The sequence below is a fragment of the Phaethon aethereus genome, assembly GCF_964289735.1.
Source record: "Phaethon aethereus genome assembly, chromosome: 1".
NCBI lineage: Eukaryota > Metazoa > Chordata > Aves > Phaethontiformes > Phaethontidae > Phaethon > Phaethon aethereus.
The window spans coordinates 132,063,295-132,079,485 of NC_138575.1; the positions used below are offsets into that span (position 1 = coordinate 132,063,295).

The window sequence follows — 16,191 nt, forward strand, 5'->3', positions numbered from 1 at the left end:
GCTCTAAATACAGATAGTTCTGTTGACTTATTCTCAGGGAGTGAAAATTATGCAAGTGGCAGGAAAAACACCATCAACACTTAAGAAGCATACGCATTTCTGTTGGAAACTTGTGTATTAAAATTCTAGTTGCCTTCTGAACAGTGAAGTGGGAAGTTATTGAATGGTGTTCAAACTGATACTGTTTTTAAAGAAGCTCAGTTCAGTCTTAACTATGGATTTGCTACTAACAGCTTCACAATACCTTGTTTATTTTACGAAAACTTTGAAGTGCGTGATTGCCCTTTGATTAATTCACAGTTCTTAATTTGACTGTAATGAAAAATCTGATACGAGACCATGAGCCTGAAACTTGATTGGAATAGGTTTAGCTTTGTTGACTTGGTCAGGACACTAGACATAAGAGTTTGGAAACTTTGTGGAGAGAGCGATATCCTAGATACTGTTTTGGTTCCTCTAATCTCTGTCGCACTTTTCTTTTCTTAAAGAAGCAAAGTTTTAAGCATATCAGATCTTACTGTCCATAATTTTTATGCTTTAATCTGAAATTGGAAGCTCTTTCCTCTCTACTAATTATTTTGAAGTGTTTCATAGGCCTTTCAGAAAATATCTGTAAGCCTAGAAAGGGATGCCTGCAGTACAAAGCTCACTTGCCAAGTTAATTGAACAGTATAGAGAATGTTCTGTAACATAAATTTTAATTTTTTAAAATTTATTCTTTATATTATGTTCTCTTAATATTTCATCTACATTTGAGTACTTCATCACTGCTATTTTGTTTACAGTGGCATAGTTCCCTTAATGTGGTAAACTTTCAGATTTGACCATACTTTAAAAGGCTAAAAATGTTTTGGGTGGTTTAGGTTTTTTCCTTCCCACCATTATTAAAGACTTTCTATTGGAGAATTGGAAATAAACACAGCAAAGTATATTTGCAGTTGAGGTACAACACTTGATGCATCTGTCTGGAAGAAAACCTTTTTCTTTAATTGAAATGTATGAGTTGCTAAGTGAAGTTGTAGCAACAGAGTTTGTCATCGGTAATAGGTAGTTTTCAGACACTATTCATCTAACTGGAAATGGAAGAAATGCACAGACTAATTACTGGTGGTTTTTTTTTTTCCCCCCTGCTTTAGTAATCATTCTAATAAATCACAAATTTCCTAATGGCTAGTATTACTTTAATTTGTATAACTTTGAACAAATGGTCAGACTGTATATGTGGTAAGGGAACTGAATTTAATACTAAAGTTTATTTTGTTCTGGTGGAAGTTTAACCAGTGTTTTGGAACTGTATTGCTTTCCAGCTAATCATAATACATTCAAAATATTTTGTATTTACTGTGGCTTATCTTCCGTCTAGAAAAAACTCACCATGGTGAAGTTACTTAAATCAGTCTCTTTATCATTAGGATTAATTTTTGTTCTTTGTTATTAGAACTTATCAAATTTCCGAAAGTAGTGTGTGTTATGCTTCCCTCCTTCTTGAAAGAAAGAAAAGCTTCCTAATACGTAAGTTTGTTTCTTTGACAACAAACAAAATGATTTCTATCTCTTTTGAGCCTATACCTCATCACTTGCCCAATTCATTCTGTAAGGCATGAACAGTTGTACTGACACAACTGAGAGCATGACACAATGACAGGAACTGTGGGTTGAAAAGGAGGAGTTGGGGTCACTTGATCCATGTTTGCTGCAGAATGAAATGCTTGTGGAATTGCAGTGTGACTACATTGTTAACAATGCAAATGTAGAAAAGCCAGCAGAATCTCAGTTTAGGTTCTCAGCACGCTAAATTGGTCATTAGGTCTTAGGAATTGTTGATGCTATCCCAGTTGTGCCTAGTAGGGGTGTTTGTGGCCCAAGGTCACTTTCAAACTATTTCAGAGTCCCTGTTGAGAACCACTCCATCTGACTTTTGAACTTGTTTGATCAGATTCTAGCATACAAACTTAGTTACAGTGTTGCATTGAACAGAGATGATATTTTAGCATGTTGTGATTTAACACAAACAAGCTGGAAATTGTTGTATTCTAGCAATTAAGAATCCCAGATGACTGACTGGAAAAACTTGTCCCTCTTTGAAAGGAACTCTTTGTATGAATGTTGGAACGAACACTTTGAACAATTGAAAGAATCGTTTGTATTATTATTGTTCCTTTTGCTTTTCCTGGTTGGAACTGCCACTTCGAAGGATAGTGGTGGCAACTGCAGTACCCCCCTGCTTCCTCTTCAACTGCTTCATGAGAAAGAGAGGTATAAAACACAAGCCTAACGCGTGACTACTGTTGTGTCCATGGGAGGATACATTGGGCAGTTATAAAAATTTCTTGGCTATGTTCCCATTGACCCTGTAACTTGTAGCTTACAGTCTCTCTAGAATCGTATTTTTCAACCCATGCGAACTGTGAACACGTGTGTGGGTCCCAGCTCTTGGTGGGAAGTGTGTACAGTGTTGAAACACCAGTTGATTGTGGCAGACTAAACTATCTGGGTTGCTGTACCTTGTGATGTAGCTACTTTACTCCAGCACTGTGAATGACCGGTTTCTTGTTTAGTGCAATTTGTAATTCACTTGGTCGTATGACTCCTATAAGAAGAATATTTTTAACTTTGTACCATTAGGTGTTTAGAATGCTTCTTAAGTATTTTAATGGAGTATTTTTAAGCAGGAACAAGAAATGGCTTATGGATAGTTGTTGTTTTTTGTTGTTCTATGTCGATAGCTGTGTCCTCAATAACATTGCAGACAGAAAAAACCCTCTGTTTGTTGTAGTTATTTTTCGGTCCTGGTAGGTTTGTACTGCTTGCACAACTGATCACACTATCTTTCCAGATGAGCCATAGGCTCCTCTGACTTTCAGAATTAGTTTGTTGAAGTACTTGAGAATGAACACTCCTGATACTGAAAAAGAAGGTAACTGTCTATACCTGTAATATTTGAATTGAGAGATTTTTGCGATTTAACACATTCATCCCTGGAACGGTTGGTGTGCTTTTTTTCTGATGACTTTTATAACCTTCAAATATAGAGAAAACTCAGTGCATCATACCCGCTTGCTTAAAACTAAAGTACAACTGTAATTGTCAGATGTGGTGACAAATATGCTAGCTCTTTGTATTTAAAACAGCCTACATTTTGGATTTAGTTGTGACTTGGAAATGTAGTGGGTGATTTGGGTTTGTTTTCTTTTCATTCGAGTTGTTAAGTAGCCTCTTCTGTAAGGTAGTAACATGATCTCTGCCCAGAAGCACATCCCATACCATTGTGATACGTAACTGGTGTACTTAATTTTGTTCAGACAAGCAAAGGGAAGTGGTTTTTCGTACTATGTGTGCCCAGTGGTAGAACTCCTGGGCACGGGATGTTGTGGATGCTAAAAATTTGCATGGGGTTCAGGAGGAAGTGAAACAAATTCATGGGAGGGAAACTCCTTGGCCATTGTTATACACATAGTAAATCACCTCTGGCTCAGGAAATCTCTGAACAGCAAATTGCTGGAGACTAGGAGAAACCTAAACTTTTCATTCAGAAACATCAGAAAACTGTTTCAGAAATATCATTCATGCTTGCCCTGTTCTTATAGTTTTGGTTTTCCAGCTTTCCCTGCTGTGGGAGATAGGGTGATACTTTCTTATTTCTTCATTTTGTTAGTTTTTTAGTTTAATAGCTGTCTATTTGGGCAGATTGCCCATTTTTGCTGTTGTTTATTTGTAAGAAAATTAGCAGTGATATGAAAGTGAGTACTGACCTGAGCCTGGAGCTGTAAAAAACTAACACTCTTGAGTTTTAATGGATGCAATGAACATCAGAATTCTGTATCATGGAAGGGCCAGGAGATACTCTTTTATTAGACTTAGTGATTTTTCCTGTCATAAAATTACCTGTTGGTATAATAGAGCAAACGCCATCTTTCCTAGCTGTTTCCTGTTTTGAGAGTTGACAGCTGGTTACAGCCATCTATCAGCAAATTAGGTCTTTCTTCTAAATATCAAATAGAAACAAAGGGGTATTCTTACTGTTCTGTCAAAGCAGTGAAAAAGTAAAATTGCAAAATAGTGACAAACTGAGTAGGTTATATTTTTTTTTGTCTTTAAAATGAGTATGGTCAAATTAAGAAATAATTTGCATTAAGTTAAATCCATTGAAAACTAAGAAAACCAGAATTGTTTCCATGCAGCATCATTCCACCCCTTGTTATACAGATATATTTTCAGGTCGACTTCAGATTCTTTTAGCAAGTTGTCTTTTCTTATTCCTCATGTGTCATTTTTTCCCCAAGATGTTTATTAATGCTGTACTCCCTGAGCTTGAACAGGAAGATGTTAAAGATCTTGTGTTCTGAGACTTCTTCCACTTAAACAAGAAGCAAAATAATACTTCCCGGATGATTAAGTTCATGCTTTCTAATATCTTTTGTTTCAAAGGTTGCCGGTACACAGCTGTATGACTGGAGTCTTCAGGGATATATTGCTGTAGAATCCCTTTGGAAGGATAATTCTAAGAAGAAGAAATCTGGGAAAAAAAGTGATAAGGTAAGAAGTCTGAGGAATTTGATTTCTGAATTTACCCCTGCATTTTCAGACAAAGAATATACCAACAATAGTGTGTTGACTCAGCTTTTATTTCTGAAGACAAAAATTTCATTGTAGCTTTCTAAGCTGTGGAAAAATATTAAGCTTATTTCAAGTTCAACTTTCACAAATGCTGTTTGGAAGTTTTCTTTAGTATAATCTACTAAGTGTTTAATAGGAAAGTGGGAGTATATAAGTATATAAGAATATATAAGTAAGGCTCTTATGGTCTTGATTATTTAAAAAAAACAAACTTTTTTTAATAAATAACTTAATTTTACAAGCTCCCTCTTAAAAATCTGCAGTAACTTTTTTTCATTACATATCTCCTCTTTGAAAGAGAGAAAATAGAATCTTGTTTCCAATTTATTCCCTTTTTGTTTTTTTTCTTTTGAATGGTCATGAATATTTGCTCTAGCATGATGTTGTCATTGTGTGCTGCTCTATTAAATGTTACTATCTAGTCATAAGAACTAGTTTATAAGGTTATGCAGCTCTTGAGGGATTTAGTCCTAGACAACTAGCTCTGTGGTTTAATACTTACAACCCTGTTTTAGGAAATTTTGGTTTAATCTGTTCTCATTTAGAAGATTGCCAATAAAAATTGAGTTTCTTTTGAATCTGCTTTGAACTGGGCATCCTGGTGAGGTACCAAGTGCAGTTTGACAAGCACCGAGGTTTCTTTAAAACAGTGTTTTTGAATTAACATTGCTAATACAACTCAGTGAATGTCTGCATGCTTATTTTCAGTTTTAGAATGGAGCAGCTTTCCTTATTCCCCCTACAGAGCATCAGTGATACAGTACGATTTCCTTATGTACTTCACCAGAGAAGGGAAGCCTTTTTCTCCAGCACTCCTGTAGTCCATGCTTATACGGTACCACCATTTTAAGGCATGTGTGCCTTTAGTTACTTTAAAACTCAATATCTCAGCAAATGTGCTCTTCCATAGGTGATTTATAGTCATCAAAGCAGTTGTGCTGTATTTAACTCATATTATATATGAACTAATTTATGTGTGGTTTTGAGTTAGTTGAGATACCAATACAAATACTATTTGCTTATATATTTGTGTGTGATAAAGCAGTGTATTAAGACTTTACGTTAGATTTTTAAATTAAAAAAAATAAAAAATAAAAATAGATTTTTAAATATATACGTACAAAAAATGTATATTATATGTCGGTGTAAAACCACAGAATGGTTGAGGTTGGAAGGAACCTCTGGAGGTCATCTGGTCCAACCCTCTGCTCAAGCAGGTCCTAGGGCCAGTTGTCCGCAACTGTGTCCAGAGGGCTTCTGAGTATCTTCAAGGATGGAGACTCCACAAACTCCCTGGTCAACCTGTGCCAGGGCTCAGTCATTCTCACAGTAAAAAAGTGTTTTCTGATGTTCAGAGGGAACCACCTGTGTTTCAGTTTGTGCCCATAGCCTCTGGTCCTGTTGCTGGGCACCACTGGAAAGAGCCTGGCTCTGTCCTCTTTGCACCCTCCCTTCAGGTATTTATGTACACTGATGAGATCCCCTAGAGCCTTCTCTGCTCCAGGCTGAACAGTCCTAGCTTTCTTAACTTGTCCTCATAGGGGATATTCCCGTCCCTTCATAATTTTTGTGGACCTGTGCTGGACATTATCCAGTAGTCAGTGACATCATTGTGTTAGAGCAAATATTCATAAATACTCCCCCCCCCAAAAAAAAATCAGAAATAAGATTCTATTTTGCTGTTTCACATGCATTTTGCATTCTACAAAATGCTGCCAAGTTTCAAAATAAGTGCAGTGTGATTGATTAAAGATATTAGTTGAAGATTAGCACTGACTTGTGAAGAAATGAGAACTTGTTTTAATGAATCATTACATTATGTAATGCCTTGATCATAATTTATAACCTGCCTGAAGCTTCTGCAGTTACGTATCTTAACGATGTTTTTGTTTTTTATCTACCAGACATTTCTGTTATCCTAGAGGAGCAAGCTGTCTTTATAGTTGTACCTCTCTGATACAGATAAGCAAAGTGACTTCTAGGAAATATATGGAAGTGGCTTAGTGAAGCAGAGTAAGAAACCAGAGAACTGCCCATGTTGATTAAATGTGTGCCAGGGAGAGACTGTAAGGTTTTTTTTAACTGCTACTTAAGTAAAAAAAGTTGAGGTGTATAAACTAAAGCTTCTGTGGTTTTAAATTCACTTCTAAACTCACTACATCTTTAATTCCTGATTTTTAAACAACTATGCTTGTTCTGTTGATACAAACTGCTGCCCTAACAGGCAATTTGAAAACAACTTTGAACTAGCAGAGAGTCTTTGTCTTTTACTGTGGACTTCCCGAGTGAGCCATAGCTCACAGCCGGTAACAGTTCATACTAGGTTGACAATGATGTATGGCTTCTGGGTTGTTGCGAACCAGAAGTCCTATCTGACCACAACATGGTATTTTCAACCCAGAGGCCTAAGATGTGAGGAGGATAGCCGCTGGGAGAGAGATGTTTTGGAGAGGCGATTGCGCTTGAATAGACCGCAAGTATGGGACCGAGTTCCCTAGGTAGGTCTAGGTGTGGGACTAGTTCCAAACAAGCTGGGTTGGAGAAATGCTCACGTGTCCTGTCAGTTGCTGAGTCTTACAACAGTGGAGCCTTTCATCAGTGGATACTCATCCTTTATTGGCCCTAGGCACTTCAGTAAATGCACTTGTATAGCTCTTTGAATAAACAAAAGTTAGTTAACCATACTGTACCTTTCCTAAAACCTAGGCTGTGAAAAAGGATCTCAAAAAAAATAGGCAACATGAAAATATTTCAGGAAGACAAACTGACAGGATCAGTAAAAATTAGCTGAGCTTTTTATTTTATTGTGTCCCAGGCTTTCAAAAGGAAACATGTGGTTGTTATTGGAAGGCAAAAACTTTTGAAGCTTTCATCTTATTATAAGGCTTATTCAAGCACTTGCTACCTCAGCAGAAAAACAAACGACCACTAAGTAAACATACTTCTTTCTCTTCCTCCTTGCAGAGTCTTTAAATCACACCCCTTATTTGCCAAAATATGTTATTTGCACAAGTGCAATTGAATGGTTTCCTCCTAAAATTTGTCTAATTTATCAGATATTGTCAGTGTTAACTGTTGCCCTTTAACTTCATGGCTTAGGCAAGAAACAAAAATGCTGTGCCTCAAATGAAGAAGCACTATGGACTTGATGAAGTTGCCTGCATTTCAGATGTTCCGTGATCTCTTACCACTGGAGTATACGGCCTCATTGTTTCTTTGTCCTCTGAAGTTGTTAGAGGGTATTGTCTCCCTGGTGTCTAGAGAAGCTGAACAGCAGCTGTAAAAAAATCACATGCTTTTGAGGTCACTAGAATGTAGACTGAAAAGTGTTCCTAACAGAATTCTGCTCAGAAACTTCCTTTTGGTGAAGCAGTATAAAATATAGATGAGAATTTGGAGGTGGGGAAGGAATGGGCTTGGTCTTTTGGTTTAGTTATTTTTTATTTTTTAAGGTAGTGTTATGATGTTTTATCAGGATGTGATCAGTCACAATTAATAATGAAAACCTCTGCCTTTTTTTATACATATAAGCACTAGTGTGTCCCTAACATGAGATGTGAGAGGTGAAGTTTATCCTAGAAAAACTTTTTTCAGTCTGTCTCTAATGCTGTGTGGTTATACTAGTGCAAAAAAGTACTTTTTGTTCATACAGGTGATTAGATCCACCAAATCAGTATCAACTTTTCTAGCAAAAGAATTTATGTTATAAATAGAAGATGCATTTTTATTGGAGCTTTTACTGATACAGACGTGTCATGGAAGAAAATAAATACCTCTAATTCATGTACTAAAATTGGCAAAGCATTCTAAGATAGATTAAGACTTTTGTCTTAATTTGACAACCCTGTGAAAGAATTGGGTTGCTTTGTATATTTATTTCTTATTGTCTTACTAGGCAGCTAGATTCCTTAACTTGTGAAGGCAAATATAAACGTTATACTTGAGTTGTTGTTACAGCAGATGTAACCCATTTAATGAAACCAGGCCAGAGCAAAAGATGTTATTTTTTGGTTTTTGTGACATTAAAACAGTATTTTCCTGTTGCTACACAAAGGATTCTTGCAAATAGTCAAACGATATATGGGTGGCTCTTCTTGGCTTGTGTTAATTTGTTATGTTGCTCATAATTTGTTTGATAGTCATAGGTACCACAGCTGTGCATAACTTCATGTTTGTGCAGCAATATGTCATTAAAATAGATGCACTATGTTAATTTTCTGAAGGTTTTATGAAACAAAAACCTGTGCCAAATTGAGGTCATATGAACTGTAATCTAAGTTCTGCCAAGAAAGATGAATTCTAGGACCTTCTGCTGCTACATTTCAAAACACTGTGGCTGGAGCCCCTCTGTAGAGCAAGTCTGTCTGATAAAAGTTTTGAATATGCTCTTTACAGTATAGTGTTCTGGTATCCTGAAGCTGGCTTGTTGAAGGAGCCAGCTCTTCAAGATGTCAGGATGAAAGCCCTCTGCTAAAACTACACAAGTACCATAAGTAAAAATCAGTGTTCACATTTTTTATTTCCAGAAGGATGAAACATTTTCTGAATAGGGGACAGCAGAAGTAGTTTTTCAGCTTCTGTATACTTTATCTCAATATGAAGTGGACAACTTCTCTACTTCTTCCCCAAGTAGAGGAGATGGTAGGAGACATGTAACCATTTTGTTGCGGGGCCAGGAATATTTTAAGGATTTTGTTTTCTGAAAATCTTTCACTTACTTGTGTGATCTTTACTCTCAAGAAGTAATTCCACAAAAATCTGTGGAATTAGTGTTAACATTTATATTATCAGGTTGTAAATCCTTAGAGGAAGCAATAGTGAAATGGAAGATGTGTTCCTCAAACCTTGTTTATCTTAAACTCAGTTTGCAAAATTTGTGGAGAATCATACCAACTTATGCCTTTATGTGGTTTTTTAGAATGATGCATCTGAAACCCTTTTGAGTAGCCTTAGGTGGCATCAAACTTTCATTACTTGGGTTTTGCAATTTTGAAGGCTAATACCCTGCATTGCCTTCAGCTAGTCTTTGAGTAACTGTCCCTCTGCTCTGCCCAATGGTATCATAGTTTGTGCAAGATCATCTTTTTCTACATTTCTGTTCTTCTACAGGTTTTTGCCTTTCAGTGCCTACAACTAGCTGAACAGTTAAGCCAGTGAATTGCAGCTTCTTTTTTTTTTTCCCTTTCCCTAGCAATCTCTATTTAATACTGGCTGAGTTTATCAGCTTTAATACCCGTCCTTAGGTCAGAGTGATGGACAAACCATAGCAGCTTGAGGATTTTGTGCAGCAGCATAAACAGAGTTAAGTTCAAGCTCAGCTGAAAATAAAAGATGGAGAATAAGTTATTGATTGACTGAGGGAGGATGAATAAGGTAAACCAGTGACGTTCTCTTTATTCTAAGCAATACATTGCAAACAAGAGGACAGAAGAAAAGGTAAATTATTAATCTGTGAGCCCAGGTGAGCCTTTGTTTTTCTTTTGCAACTGTTTGGGTTTTTTTCCTGGTGGCCAGACTACCTTTCAAGAGTTTTCCATAAGCACAAGAGAGATGTATTCCTACCTTTGGAGTTACAATTTCTGAGGTTAGGTGTCAGTGTAAAAGGGCATGGCCATCTGCAAGACTCTCTAAGGGAGCAGCAGAAACTCACTTCTGCATCAGACTAGACTGTAATGTGGGGAAAAAAGGCACCCCACATTTGTTTTTTTGACATTAGGCTACGTTGCTTTTGGGCATTTTTCTCTGTATGGAAGGGAAATTTTCACAAAAATCATGGCTTTTTTTAAGTTTGTAATTTCAAATTGGGGTATCTGTTAGATACTGTGAGCTAAGTTGGGGTGTCTTTTAATCACTCAGGTACTGAAACCTTACAAAAAGCATTGTGTACAGTCCCTTTAGTTCCAATATTATTTTCAATTTCAAATAATGATTTTTAAAATTTATTTTTTAATCCCATGGAATCCCAATGTGTTGAGCACTTTACTAATGAATGTGTTACAGAGATCTCTTATCAGTCATCTTTTGGCTGAAACTGTCAGATGCGTTAAGAATGCTGCAAAATATTTCCCCTTCTGCTGTGGGAGAGAGCTCTGATGTGTGAACTCCTCTGGCCACCCAGATATATTAAATTGGAGTGGTGGTGTTGAGCCAGAAAGTAGAAAGACTGTCTTGAATATGTGCCTGCTTCTAATTACGAGAGGGCATCATGGCACGGAGGCGGCCTGTCTTCTGGGTCACTGATCTAAACACGTTTTTTGCTTCTGATCTGGTTTTGAGTGTGACTAGAGGACCTTGACACTTTGTTGTAAAATTAGGTGTGTTTATGTCCTGTGCTAACTCAAAGGATGTCCTTTTCTGGCTACCCATGTTACTGCTTGGTCATGCTCACTCGTTATGTAGTAGGCACATACAGTGGCTCAAGTTAAAAGAACTGCTTAACTGCTAATTCAGCAAATGAGTTTGTGTGAGGAATGACAGTTTAGCAGTGGATTGGCTTGAGTTAAATAACTCGGGCTTAATCGATCTAGTGAAGATGAGCCCTATGATGAGATCTACTGAGCTCACAGAAACAAAGGAACTGAGGAAGACCCGTAGTTTCCTAGGGGTGTGTGTCTGTCTTTGTGTGTCTCTGTGTGTGTTGCTTTGTGAGTGGTTTTTTTTTTTCCTTCTTTCAGGACAAAAATAAAAAGCTTACTTAGATGATATTTGTTTTTTACAGTTTAAGGCAAGAAGGTGGAAGAACATAGAACTCTCTGTGAACAACTTGGTTTTAGTTCATTTGTTCAGGATTGAGTAATCCCTGAGATGAGGCATCCTGAGTCAGATTATTCATTATAAATTGTAGTAAAATGTCGTAACTTCCAAGTTCCTGTACAGGAAAATTACGGAGTAGATCATTATTTTGAAATGGGTGTGGTTTGTGGATGTGATTTCCTATACTATGAAATATCTGGTAATGATCAAAACAAAGTGGGGTTTTGAAAGAAAGAATTACCTTTTAAAGGTCCTGCTAGGCATATTTTGAAGAAGAATTTTAACAGCTATCTTCATAACTGAATCTTGATGTATTGAGTCCATACATCCAGTGCAGTATATGCAGGGTCTCATAGACTCAGTGTCTTATTCATAGTGTTTAATTTCTGCTGGGACATAAACTTGACCCATCCTGTGAAACGTTTATGTTTTCCAGTCTCTTCTGGCTTCTTTTGTTACACTTTTCCATCACATTTAAGTCATATTGGTAAAAACATATTTTTAGAATAAAAAGAAAATGCCATTTAATTTCAATGTGTAGAATTTAAGAATAATTGAGGCTGGGTGTGACCTCTGATCATTTCTTCCAACCCCCTGTTCAAAGCAGAGAAATCTTCAAAGTTAGATTTGGTGGCTCAGGCCTCGTTCAGTCAAGTGCTGAGTATTTCCAAGGATGGAGATTCAAAACGTTCTCTGGAAAAAGTTCTCCAGTGCTCGATCAGTGGTGTGACAGTCTCCTTGCCCCTTAGATCTGATAGAAATTTGCCATGCTCCTGCGTCCGCAACTCCGTGCCCTTTTGGTGTGAACTTCTGAGAAGAGCCTAGCTCTTCCAAATACACAAATGCCTATTAAGAAACTGTGGGTAGCAATTAGGTTCCCCCTTTGTCTGGTCTTCTCCAGGCTGAGCAGACCCACATCTCTCGGCCTGGCCTTGTATCTCGTGTGCTTCAGTCCCCTAGCCATGTGTGTGGCCCTTTAAGTATTTTTTTTATTGATATCTATTTAAAACTGTAATCAAATGCCTGTGTGTTGTATCATGCTTGGCAGATAGACCAGACACTCTAACAAGCCTTGCTTCGTTCTTTGATTTCTATCATTTATTTCAGGGGAAGTATGAGAACACTCTCAAAGTATACGTGCTAAAAGAGACCTATTGTATAAACCCACAGAGAGTTCAGAGAATGCAAAATAGCAACTACTGTGTGGGAATTCATCCTCTGTTATTAGTGCAGGCAAAATGAGTCAATTAAAGCATTTCTGTTGAACTACTTGTTCTTTCAAATCCTTTAATTGCCCAGCTAACTACAGGAAGACTAAAATCTAGAAACAGTTTGGGAGAAGATGATATTTGAGTATATTATACTGAATTAATCTCCTCAACCACTTGATTTTGCAAGGAGTTTTTGTTTCAGCTTTTGAAGAGGGTTTCTGTTCTAGCAAAAACATTAATCACGGATTGCCTCATTTGAAATTTTGTGTGTATTTTTCCTTCCTCAAGGGCGATGCAGATGGTGACAAGCCCCTGGAAGTCCATGCCGCTTCAAGTGACGAGCGAGCCCAGAAGTAGAACACTAGATCACTTGGCATCAAACAGGTAAAGGATAAAGACTGATAACAGTATGTGGCTACAGCAGCAAAATATTCTGGAAAAGCTGAACATTTGCAAATTTGACTTGCAGTTATCTTCTTCATATTGATGAAAAAAGAGGGGAGGAGAGGTAATAATTTTATTCATCTTAACATTTCTCAAGAATGTGCATGCTCCTTAACGCTATTTAACTTATGTAAATTCTTTATCTTTAGAGCATAGCAAGTAAATGTATGTCTCCTCCAAGGGCTCTGTGTTAATTTAGGAAGGCTTTGTTAACGTATTGGAGTTTTTTCCTTCTTCCCTTCTCATTTCTGCCCACTGTACCAAAAACCACTTTGCCTTCTTTTTCACACCTGTGCAGGTATGAAGGAGGGGAAAGAAATCTCTTTCCTACTGATACATTTTCTCTAAAGATTTGTCAATGCCAGGGTACAGTGTTATCTTACAGCCTGTAACAGTCCACGATGTGCCTGACCTTTCATGTTAATGCACCTCCCTAATGAGACGTGCTTCATCCGTTGGGAATGAACAATGGAGGAAATGGAGGCAGCGTTTCCCAATTCCCTGAGCCAGGAACTCAAGTTGAGACGCCAGTTTTGTTTCTGACTTGGCCACTGGGCTGCTTTCTAAAACTCAAGCAAGTCCCGTGGTGGTTACAATTTCTAGAAAAGCAAAACAAAAACACCTTCTCCACTGTTTGAAGATGGTTCAATTTCATAGGACAAAAATTACTCTGTATTTGAGGCTTATTATTACTAGTGGTAATGTAATTAGACATAATTCAGTACAAAATAGCATGTCTACTCTGCCATCAGTTGATAAAGGATGTCTTTTTTTGAACGTGTTCTCTAGTTGCTTGTCTGTGTCCTATATTATTTTAACATTACGTTAAAGACTTATTTTTCATCAGGAAGTAATCCTAGCATTGTAGGGACTCCTTGTTATTTTTGTATGCATTGTTCCATTTACCAGTAAAATTCTTTCTAACTGCCAACTGTGTAAATAGAGTCTGGATTTAGAAAATTGCACCAATTTTTTTTTTCCATGCATCATCACCAGTCAAAAATGTTTGCAGATGTGATGGAATGCACACATCTGCTGAGTAACAGCGTTCCACTGTTACATGGTCAGCTTTAAAAGCAAAACTAGTTTTTAACTAGTGTTTTCCTTAATGTATTTTTAATTGCTATAGCTAATTCTCACAAGGGCAAAAAGATATGTTGGCTGGCTGATTTACTGAGTACATTCAGTACATTAGTACATTTCCTTCAGACATAGGAATATAAAGCCTTTAAGAATATGTGTTTTCCAAGTATTTTATAGAATAGCCATGCAAAATACAATTTTTCTTAAAAAAACAGGAAGAACAGTTTTGTTTTGTTTTGAGTAAAGATACCCAGGAGAAGAAAGAGGAAGAAAAGTGTCTCTAAAATTCACTAAAATATTGTGCTTATCGTGAACTAGGACGAAGCTACTGAAAGATGAAAAGCCAGGAAAATTGAACTTTTGTTTATGTATGTGGGACACTGTACAAATATCAAGGTTCATTACAAACAGAAACTAGTAAATAGCTTTTATTTTCTTTTAGCATATCTTATTATCTGAATATAATATCTGGTAGGTCTTTATTCACTTTTTGAAATGCTAATGCTTTTTGCTTGAGGCACTTTTTCTTTTTAAGGGGGGTGGTTGGAAGGAAAGGAACAAAGCTGTCAGGAAGACTTACACTAAAGTTGGTATCCAGACCCTTTGTCCTCAGGATTTTAATCATAAGTATACTCTTGCTATATTATGTAAGTTTTGAGGAAGACCTTGCTAACAGATGCTGTCTCAGATGTTTTACTATCTTTCTTTTTAAAGAGTTAAGATAATTGCTTGGGTGCTTAAACTACCTGGGTGCTGCTGGTTTTGAAATCTACTTGTTTTGCCACATATTTCTGGACGAGATACATAAGTGGAACTGCTAGATTTTTTGACCTAGAGCAACCAGATGGTGAAAGTTCAATTCAGTATCAGTTTTCAGCTGTTCTGCGGGGGTGGCGATTTGTTACTTCTGCTTGAAATCAAATCCAGTTATTTAACTCTGTACACAAGTCCAGACGTTTTGTTGATTTGGGTGATCCCAAGGGCTGGAGAATGCTGCTGTGATCTTTGAAAAGACATATTTGTTTATTCCGAATGAGATCAGTCCTGAAAGTCTCACTGTATTTTCAACTGTTGGAATATTCCTAGTTGAATCTGGTTACTAAAATAAATACAATCTCGCTTTCCTCATAAAGAATTGCCACAGCATGGGTCTCTGAATTGTGAATGGTCGGCCAAGGACAAAACCACTTCAGGTTGGAGACAGTAACATATTTCTCCATTCCAAAAAACAGCGGCATTGCACCTCCTGTATTATAAGTATGTTTGTCATCGATAGTTATATACAAACTACAGCTCGAACCACATCCCATCATGGGAGAAGCAAGCTTTAATTTGATCCAGCTGTTGTGCTGAAGAGTTGCACGGAAGTGACATGACTGTGTTTTTCCGTGAAGATAACATATCTCATTTTCACTCTGTTCAGGTTCTATATTTGCGTAATTCCATTTTTTCAAGTTAAATTACCCTAGCTTTACACCAGAGTGAGATTAAGAAAAAATGCAATTGATGGTAATTAGAATTCTTTTTGAGAAAGTTGGTTTATTACCAAGTTGGTTTATTTATTGTTATATTTATTATATATTTGAGAAAGTTGGTGTTTTGTTGCGATGAAGTTTTCTTTCTCTTTTATATTTCTGCACAGTTCAATGTATAGGAATCAAATTCTCTGGAGCAGACATAATCATTAGTGCCCTCATGTCAGTAACATGAAGAGTTAAATCTCTTTACTAGAAGTAAATTGATATTGAGAATTTTCTTTGTGGCAAGTTGATCAAAATCTGTTTGAAGAACAAAGTTTTGATTGCACTTTGGCAATGGAAAGAAAAGGATTATGATATTTAATTCTGCTTTCTCCTTCCCTCTCCTCCTTATGCTCTGTCCCCTTTCCTTGGTTATAGGTGGACAAAGAATATAGATTTGAGCAACAATTTCCCAAGAAAAAGAGGAAAACCATCTGAATCCTTTTTGATTTTGAATGTGACTAATCTGCCTTCTGCCTCAGGAAAGACTGACGGTGTGCTGCTTGGGCTTTTGGTATGAAATTTGTGAAAGGACACTACATATTTTGGGTCAGCCTTGAGAC

General features: G+C 37.0%; 1 protein-coding gene across 1 annotated transcript in view; it reads left to right on the forward strand.

The window, feature by feature from the left end:
* Positions 1 to 12,938, forward strand: part of APOO (apolipoprotein O) — a gene marked incomplete at both ends in the record, with an annotated part of 29,982 nt that extends 17,044 nt beyond the window's left edge. Inside the window, 2 exons of the mRNA XM_082014157.1 lie at positions 4,429 to 4,536; positions 12,870 to 12,938. Of these exons, the coding sequence (XP_081870283.1) occupies positions 4,429 to 4,536; positions 12,870 to 12,938 (177 nt within the window). The remainder of the gene's footprint in view (positions 1 to 4,428; positions 4,537 to 12,869) is intronic.
* Between the last annotated feature and the right edge of the window lie 3,253 nt (positions 12,939 to 16,191).